Source organism: Macrobrachium rosenbergii, chromosome 3 (assembly GCF_040412425.1).
Source record: "Macrobrachium rosenbergii isolate ZJJX-2024 chromosome 3, ASM4041242v1, whole genome shotgun sequence".
NCBI classification, from domain to species: Eukaryota; Metazoa; Arthropoda; class Malacostraca; order Decapoda; family Palaemonidae; genus Macrobrachium; species Macrobrachium rosenbergii.
The window spans coordinates 11,406,583-11,416,216 of NC_089743.1; the positions used below are offsets into that span (position 1 = coordinate 11,406,583).

The window sequence follows — 9,634 nt, forward strand, 5'->3', positions numbered from 1 at the left end:
GTGCAATCTTCATGTCAGTCAAGGGACACCACAGAGTGCTTTGGTGGAAGGAGGTAACCATGAAAAATAATTATGGTAAGTAAGAAATAATGAAAGATAGCCCAAAATTATTATTATAAACCTAAAAGGACACATTTTTCTGTTAAAACACACTAAATAAAAAATTAAAAAGAAATAGTAATTTACTAGTTATTGACAATCAGCAAAAAGTAATTGTAACCAACCCAGTTGAAGGGAGAGCCTACTGATGACCTGATTGATAGAATTAGTTTTCTTCTTGTACAGTTTTTTCCTGTGTACCCTCATCAAACAAATTTCTGAGAGCCCATTTTTCATAGCCTGAAATCATGTTTTTACTCTGCACAGAGTACTTGACCGTTCAACTTTACAGGCTGTGAATGGTAATGTTATACCCTAATGTTGATGGCTAATCCTTCTGCTGGATTCAATGTAGTTTCACTTAAAAATTTACCTTGTGAAATGTTAGTTAATTGCTTATTCATAAATCTTTTTCCATACCTCAAACCAGGCACTGCTTTTATTTCCAAGATTCTCAATGCCATATTTTACACATATGTCATATTGTCTTTAAAATGTTCTGAAATAATGGTTCTTCCTGTTCAAAGGATGCAAATCCAGTAAAGATTATGGTATATTATTTTGATTCTTGAAACAAATTGATTGGATTGAACCTTTCAACTGGTGTGAAGGTTCAATTCTCTTCCCTCCATGGGCATTCTTGTAAGCAGTACTGTATTTGCTTATGTGGCTTAAAAAAGACAAAATTTTTTCAGACTTAAGCTAAGCCTCCATTCTTGTTATAGCTACCCACTAACTGAACAGTTAAGCCTCCATTCTTGTTGTAGCTACCCACTAACTGAACAGTTTGCTCAAAGTCCATAACATGTTCATAACAAAAATCCTTTTTTAGCATAAAATCCACAACCTGGGCCAAAAGCATAATACTCTGCGTTACCATTTACAGCACACTGTTATGCTTTTGCCCCTGTTGCAGACTTTTTGCACCATGGCAAAATTATGGCTTACTTTCTTTGATGGTATTTCACCTGTAGAGGAGTAATGCCATTGTTACACCTCTCATGGTGGACTACAGGGATTACTAAAAGGTCCCTAGCTGTTCCTACTGTTTAGCATTTTACATTGCATCCATTCTTGCATCCTTTCTCCCATTTTGCTATCCAGCTTTTCCAACTGTTTCTTCTTAGTGCAATTGTGAGGTTTTTTCCAGTTTCACCTTTAGATCCTTATTTTCTGTTTTTTTTTTTTTTTTTTTTTTTCAGGCCCTTCCTTTCACTGTCTTAGGCACTTATTGGCAGAAAGTGCTCTAGTGCTTGGCTTTATAGTCTAAATTTCATTATTGATTTATTCATAAATTGCCTTAAAACGAGAATTATTCCTTCACGAATATAAACCCTTGGTCTTTACATAATGGGATTAACTTTCAGTGAGCTGGAAGTCCAGCCATTGAACTTTTGCAAGGTTCGGTTATGGTAACAGTTACCAATGGAAGCACCGGCCACCCATTCAGTATGCATCAGTTATGCGCAGTCTTACTTTTGGCCACAGTCTCGACAAGACATGCTTTCCTTTCTCTGTCCTGCCGTTCGGCTTTCTCTTCTGCGTTTGATTTTATAATATACTGTTAATATTTTTTTTTATACTTTGCATATATTGATATATTGAAACATTCCAATGTGTTTTTCCGTGTCTCTATAATGATATAATCATTTATTCTTGCAGACTTATTCTTGCTACGAAGTCTGCATAAGTTTTGGGAGACTTTCTCCTTATATATCATTTTACTTTTTTCTTCGTAATTACACAAACCCAACACCTATCTCCTTGGTGTTTGTTTTGTGTATTCTGTGTTCATGAAAAAACAATGTATTTTATTTTTGACTACCTACACAGTTTCTTGGAATATTGTAATGTATTAGTCTTTCAGATGTTGTTCAGACTGAGAGGATAGAGACAAGTTGGGTTTTTCGTGTTCCAGGTGAGGGTTTCGTATTCAGTTCGTATGAAGATACTTCTTGCTTAAACCTAGCAGTTTTTTCCCCTCTCCCTCAACACGGAGGTTGATGTCACAAGATCTTTGACAGTGTGTTTGGTCCCTACCTGTTGCTCTCTAGGACCAGTGGGAGTGCCTGTCTACAGTTCCTGCCTTGTTTCTTGTCCCATCTCTTGTGGATAGGGGTGTGAGTCGAAGGCTCACTCCCTTCCCCTCTCTGAGCAGTGGAGTTATCAGAGGAGGGAGAAGGCACCACCTTGGAAGGGGTTTTCTCCTCCTTCGATGGCCGCTTCTTAATCTCAGTCTGTTTCCTTTTATGCATTCTTCCTCCAGTTGCTTTTTCTTCCTTGGAGGATTTTACTCCTTCCCATTCTTCCATAGCTTTGACTTAGAAAGTTTTGGGAGAGTGATAAGGAGATACTTTTGCTCTGGGTACCCCCACTCTCTCTGGGTGGGAGGTGTCCCCCCGTGAGGGACAAGGCAACATCATCTTGTTTTTTTTCTTCAAGATTGAAAGTTCAGAAGACATCCGGACTTTTATAGGTCTGCCTGGAGTACCAACCTTTGGTGGCCTATTACCCTATTTCCTGTCCTCTCGCTTGACCATGTTGTCCACCTTCTACAGTTGCCAGCCCTGCTGCTCTCCACCTAGCCTAGCTGTACCAGTGTTGCCACTTCAGAGTTTGGTGTATCCTGACCAGCATTTTGAGTTAGCAGCTGCAGGACTAACCCATTCTCCTCTTCGTAGTCCTACAGTTCCGGATCTGTTGGCAGCATATCCCTCTCTCAGCTTTGGAACTCCTTCAGTGGTGGTGGCTTTTCTCCTGCTGTTGGCAGCATTTCCCTCTCAGGGAGTGCTGTTTTTAATGATTGATGCATTCTCTCGATGATTCCACTGGCGTTATTTTCATCCCCAGACTATCTGCGAGGGCGTTCCAGAGGGCAGATGTGAAGTTGGCGCTCCTATCGCTGGTGATTATCTGGGGGACTCCATGCCTACTGACCCGGTCAATGAGGGATTTAATGCAGCTCTCCCCCATGTGCTGTTGGATAGGTATTGCTTCCGGCCACTTTGTGTTCCTGCCTATTATGGTAAACAGGCATTTGTACCCCTCTGGGGAGGGTAGGGGTCCCACCATGTCGACATGTGTGCGGGTGAGTTGGCATTTTGTTGTTTTGAACTCTTATATCCTGCTTCGACGTGTCTCTTGACTTTTGACGTCTGGCACAGGATGCACTCTCTTGTCCACGTCTTCATGTCTCTTCTTATCCCCCACCAGAGGTACCACTGCTAAGATTCGGGCGGTTGATTGGCCTGATGGGTGAGGTAGGTTGTGGGTGAGAGCAAAGGCTCTCATTCTTAGTCCCTCTGGCAAGTATTGACGAGGGCGTCCAGTGCTCATCTTGCGAGGTGATGGTCCCTGTTCTGCTGTTGATTGACAGATTGCTCCATGTGAGGGCGGGGTTGATCCGCTGTAGTCACTGTAGGCTCTCGTCGTCCTTCTGTGCCTCTGCTATCTCGGGATAGGCCATCCCAAGTTGGATGGTGTTGGAGCAGTTTCTTTATAGGGCATCCCCCACAGTGTTTGCTGAACCCTTCAGGTATTTTATGGTGCAGGAGTGCTCGGCTATAGCTGACAGGTACCATTGTTGTCATGCTGACCATGTGTCTGCTGGCTTTGTGAAGGTGTGCACCAGTGGTTGATGGTCCGTCTGCACCACAAACTGCCATCCCTTGAGCATGTGGCGGAAGTGACAGACTGCTTTGGAGAGCGTGAGGAGCTCCCTGTTGAATGTTGAATACTTCTCTGCTATGGTTAGTTTTTTGCTGTAGAAGGCCAGTGGTTGATGACCACCATCAGTGCCCTGCATCGGTCGTCAGGGCGAGGGACCTATGGGGTAAAGGAATATTAGTGTTGTTGCAGAGGTTATTGCTTCTTTTGCTAAAATAAATGCTTTGTCTTGACTGTCTCCCCAACTTAATTTTTTTATTTCCTTTAAGACATTGATATAATTATGGGGCTCATAATTTTTGTGATATTTGGTATGAATCAGTGTAATAATTTATTAAACCCGAAAATTCTTGCATTGATTTTATTGTTGTTGGTTTGGGGAAATCTGTCACTGCTTTCACTTTATCTGGTAGAGGCTTGATGCCCTCTGGACTCACTCCACTGTTTTCTTTGCCCATTGCACCTATCTTCCCGCATTATCAGTCTGCTTTCTTTCAGTCTTTGCAGCACTATTTTCACATCTTTGAAGTGTTGTTTTAAATTTGGGCTGAAGATTAATATTTTGTCGACATATACCACACAGAATGGAAGGTCCCTGAACAGCTCGTCCATCAACCTGTGGAAATGTTGCCCCTGAGTTATGGAGGCCGAAACAGCTGTAGTTGAATGTGTAGGTGCCGAATGGGTTGATGATTATGGTCTTCTGGATGTCTTCTTTTGCTACCAGGGCTTGGAAATATCTTTTAGCAGATCGATTTTTGTGAATATTCTTGCTCCATTCATTTTATTTGTTATGTCTGCTATATTTGGTTGAGGGTATCTGTCCGATTTTGTTTTCACATTCAGCTGTCGGTAATCTCTCCAGGGGCGCCATGTTCTGTCTGACTTCGGTACCATATGTAGGGTGCCGCCCATGGGCTGGGGGCTTTCTGGCATATTCCCACTTCCAGCTCTTTGAATACCTTCTTCGTGTAGGTGAGTTTCTCTGGGGCCAGCCATCTGAATCGTGAATGGATCGGGGGTCCTTTGGTCTCTATGTGGTGCTGAATGGTGTGTTTTGCTGGTTTTATTAGGCCGTGCTTCAGGTTGTCTTTGAATACGTCTTCGTATTCGTGTTAATTCTCTCAGTTCTTTAGGTGGGATGTTGGGGACGGTGGGGCATATTTTTTCTTCTCTTTGACTCGACGCTTTCATTGTTGTACGTCTGCTTGGCTTTTGTGGTGATGATTCCTGTGCTGTTCTTGGGATCAGCTGTTTAGCTGCTGTGTTGACTAGTAGGTTGTGTGCTGTTAGGAAATCTGCTCCTAACAACGCCGTCGTCACATCTGCTGTGATGAGTGACCAGTCTTGTTCTTTCCCACTGAAAGCAATTTTCATCTCTCGCCTTCTGTACATTGTCAGTGGTGCTCTGCTGGCTGTTGATACATGGAGGCTGGTAGATGGGGAAGGGTTGAGTCTTTCGTTCGGGATGAGTGATCTGCATGCTCCGGTGTCCACTAAGGACTCCATGTCAGATCTTTCATCTTTTAGGGAGAAGCATGTTTGTCCTTTGTACCTGGAAGACAGACAGTGGTGAGCAGGCATGATTTCTCTTATGAGACAACCTGTCTGCTCACCGCTGAAGTTAGTATGAATGGGTCGCATCTGAGTCACTACTGCGTGTTTTTTTAGAATAGGCAGCCCGTCACATTTTCTAGCCTTGTTTTCAAACCTCCAGTGGAAAAAGCATATGCCTTCTGGAGGTTCTTGTTTCTTCTGTTTAGGCTTCCCTCTGTATATGGGGGTGTCTGGCTCATCTGGATCACTGCCTGATTTTGTGTCTGAATTCTGCTTGGTCCGACATGGTGCCGCTACTGCTGCTGCTGGCTGTGAGGGGTCTGGTGCTTTGTGGGCCATATGAACCTCATGTACCATTACCAGGAACTCTTCTAAGGGCATGGTGGAAGCTTTGGCATGGCTGCTACTGCCTGGCGTGGTAGTTTTGTGAGGGGTACCTCTCTCATGAGGTCCAAGGTTGACGCGGGTTGGTCGCCCTTGGCGGACAGTGTAATGAGCCGCCACAGTTGCTTGTACATGTGTGATGGTCCCTTGTCTCCTATCGGGGCCCCCACGTGGTTGGGGAATCTCTTGGATTTCTGGGTGGGCAGCGTGCTGAAGGATGACTTCAGCTGCTCCTTCAGTATGTCGTAGGTGACGGGATTCCAGGTCCTTGAGCCATCCTGCTGTCTGCTCGAAGGCTTCGTCCGGCAGGAACTCGAGGACAGCATCTGCTTTCCGCATCGCTGAGGTGATTTTCTTTGTGCAGAAAATCGTTTCCACCCTGGAGAACCATGCCTCTGGGCGGTGGGGTGTGAAGGGTTGTAGGTGTATGGATGAGGCTGCAAGGCTTTTGCTGATGGCATTGGGGTCACTGCTGTTGGCTTGGTCAGGCATCTCCAGCAGTCACCAATGTGAGTGAGGTACGGACTGAAGTACGGAGGTCTACAGTTTACTACTTTATTTACAAAACTTTCACACAGGTCAATAGCTCGTGCAAGCTGCAAAGTAGTCCCAACCTCTTGACAGATCGAGGAAGGTATTAAATTCAGCCGTCTGTGTTTCTTCAGACATAGATTTACATATGGACAGATACTTGACATCTGGTTGACAGTTATACATGCATTACTGGAAAGCTGGCGTACAGCATACAAAATGATACAAATACATGAAAGGTGACAATACGGCGATTGAGATATTTGCATAAAATACATGTGAGAGAATTTGTGTTTTTGTCGACCGCGTGGTTTTTCCTTCCACATTACTCATTGTGGGAGAAAGCAGATTTTGATTGTAGGTCTGCCGTGTGGTCGCTACAGTGTAACAGGAGGAAAACCTCACTTTTACATTATAAAGCATTGTCAGGAGAAAGAGGAAAGTAAGATGGAAGAAAGGTATAGCCTATGAATGAAGGTATGGTAAAAGGAACGAAAGGGGTTGCAGCCTGCGGCCGAAGAGAACTTTAAGTAATTCTTGCAGTGCATTGCATGAGATGCACTGGTGGCACTACAGGGCATCGTTGACTAAAGAATTCCACGAGAATGTTAAAAATATTGGATGGGTCTAGTAGGAAGGAGTAGGCAGCAGAATGTTTGAAAACAACTACACTTAGACTATGAAACTCAAACAAAAGGAAATTCTAACGAACGAGTTTTAGGTATGTCATTTTGTCTAAAAGGATGAATAAAAAATAAGGAAAATGTGGGATGTGTGTGTAAGTATGATGCACTGTTAATGCTTCCTAATTTTGCTGTATACCGCATTCTTAAGAAAAATTCACCAAATTATTGTATGCTTCGTAATAATTTGATATTTGACTGGCCCTGGCAGTTCATAGTGTGCAATAAAAAAAAAAATAAGTCAGATTTGGTTTGTGACCAGGGACTTGAAACTACTACTGTTTATGGTTAAAAATATCAGCCGCCACGGTAGTTGGCAGTTAGTAAAGCCCAGCCACCTACTTTGGCCTAACTCTGGAAATATTCAACCAACCTGGATGAAACTTTGGCTTTAGAGGTTTCCCACTAAGGTCTCTGATCATGCAAAATTTCATCAAAATCCATTAAGCCGTTCCGGATATGTATTTTTGGTGTTCAGGGGATGTGGCAGGGGGTGGGTGGGTGAGAGTTCTAACATATCTGTTGAGCAATAATGATAAAAGACACAGCCATGATACTTACTTTTTCTGAAAGCTCGCATTCTGGAGGGTTGCCTTTTGGGGTTTGTTTTTTGGAATAATGAAATTTTAAAGTTACAGTATGCCAATCAAATTAGCTACCAAAATTCAAATTTCCAGATGCTCAGGTATGGACTGCTCACAACATTAGAAGAGACGCCATTTTCTTAATGTGTGAAAAACAAGTGGTGTTGGGAGAGGCTGGCCAACTCACTGTCAGTTATCTCTCTATTTATATAATATTAAAACTGAAACATTTGTTTGTTTGCACATGGGAGCACACGATCAAGTGTTAATTTAATCATGTCCTCCCCCACCCCGTCCCTTTCCCTCTCCCTTCCCTCCTCCATCCCCCTCTCCTTTTCCCTCCCCTCCCCCTCCCTTCCCTCTTCCATCCCTTCCCCTTTCCCTCCCTCCCTCTTCCCACCTCTCCCCTCACTTTCCTACTCCTCCTTCCCCCTTCCTCGTAAATGGGGCTGGTGCTGCCTGTAGGCTTTTGCTGACTATTATTAGTAGGGTTAATTTAGCTGTGGGCATGGGTATGGGTATGGTACAGATAAGGGCATGAGTATGGGATTGGTATGGTATGGTATGAATATGGGTATACCTGTAGTATGGATATGGGTATGGTACAGATATGGGTATGGGTATGGTTTGGATATGGGAATGGTATGGTATGGGTAGACATTGGTATGGGTATGGGATGGATATGGGTATGGTACAGATATAGGTATGGGTATGGTATGGATATGGGTATGGTATAGATAGGTGTGGGTATGGTACAGATGTGGGTGTAGGTATGGTATGGATATGGGTATGGGTTTGGGTATGGGTATGGACCTTTGTTAAAAATGTAGTAAATAAAAAAGTGACCCAAGGGGTCATGGTTCGTCTAGTCTTTGTTAAAAATTATCACACACGTTGAATTTACCTAGAAGGTTTTGTTTTTTGCCATCGTTGACCTACCCTAAATAAAGAGCCTCAACAGTTAGAATGTTTTCACACACAAACACACACACATATATGTATATATTAAGGTTTTTACCTGAGAACGGGCTGTAAATCGTGAGTATGGATGTCAATATTAAGTTTTACACTGAGGGGTGGTGTGGAACTTAGCATGGAAACTTGCAAATCTGGCTGAAGGAGCTGATTCACATCAAAACCCAAATAGAAAATCTAAGGAAGAGAATATCCATGGCAAAAGATGCATTTGGTAAGATCAAGAAATTAGTTACCAACTCGAAAATATCTATGAATCTAAGGAGGAGGTTTGTGAAATGTTTTGTTTGGTCTGTATTGTTGTATGGCTGTGAAACTGGACCTTGAGGAAGGCAGAAGAGGAGAGGTTACAGGCTGCAGAAATGTGGTTTTGGAGAAGGATGCTGAAAATAACATGGACAGAAAGGAAAACTAATGAAGTATTAGAGAGAGTAGGTGTTGTGAGAGAACTTTTGGCTTCAGTGAGAGGTAGACAAATGTGGGTCACATAGTGAGAAAACAAGAACTAGAACATCTCTCGCTCACTGGTAAAATCAATGGAAGGAGGCTGAGAGGAAGACCTAGACAAAAATATATGGATGGATTGGTGAGAATGACTGGAGGAAGAATGTCTGCAGCTCAGTTGCTGCAGAGAGCCGGAAATAGAGAGGAGTGGCGAGCCATTATTGCCGATGTCCTTGGGGATATGGCACCTGGATGATAATGATGATGATGATGATGATGATATATATATAAAAATGCTATATATATATATATATATATGTATGTATTCCCTGTGTGTGTGTGTGTAATTGTAATAGTCATAATGCCCTCTAGATTCAACATATATATTTCAGCCTAAAAAGCAATAAAAATGATTGCCCACTTGGCTACGATGGTGAGGATGGGTCTATTCCAGCTCTAATAAATATATCTGAAAACGACAGGCATATGTATGTATGAGAGGCAATAGACTTTTATCCTTCTCTGTGGACTGTTTGTCCAGAAAAGCTTGTAACTTTTTCTGAATAAATACTCCATTAGGTACCATCCAGTTTGAATGAGGTCCTTTTAGTAATTCTACTAATGCACAGAACAATTGTGTATGTGATAAAGTTAATATGTATATACACAGTATATATATACTATTTATTTATGTTTCAGTATATAATATAA

The 9,634-nt window shown here is 42.6% G+C and overlaps 1 protein-coding gene across 1 annotated transcript; it reads right to left on the minus strand.

Moving 5' to 3' along the window:
- Positions 1-4,485: 4,485 nt before the first annotated feature.
- On the minus strand, positions 4,486-6,198 carry LOC136850590 (uncharacterized). The gene has a single exon (XM_067124249.1). The coding sequence runs from the start codon at positions 6,196-6,198 to the stop codon at positions 4,486-4,488; it is 1,713 nt and encodes a 570-aa protein (XP_066980350.1).
- Between the last annotated feature and the right edge of the window lie 3,436 nt (positions 6,199-9,634).

What these genes read in the sequence shown, in the direction of transcription:
- LOC136850590 (XM_067124249.1), bottom strand. Translation starts at nt 6,198, where the DNA reads ATGCCTGACCAAGCCAACAGCAGTGACCCCAATGCCATCAGCAAAAGC.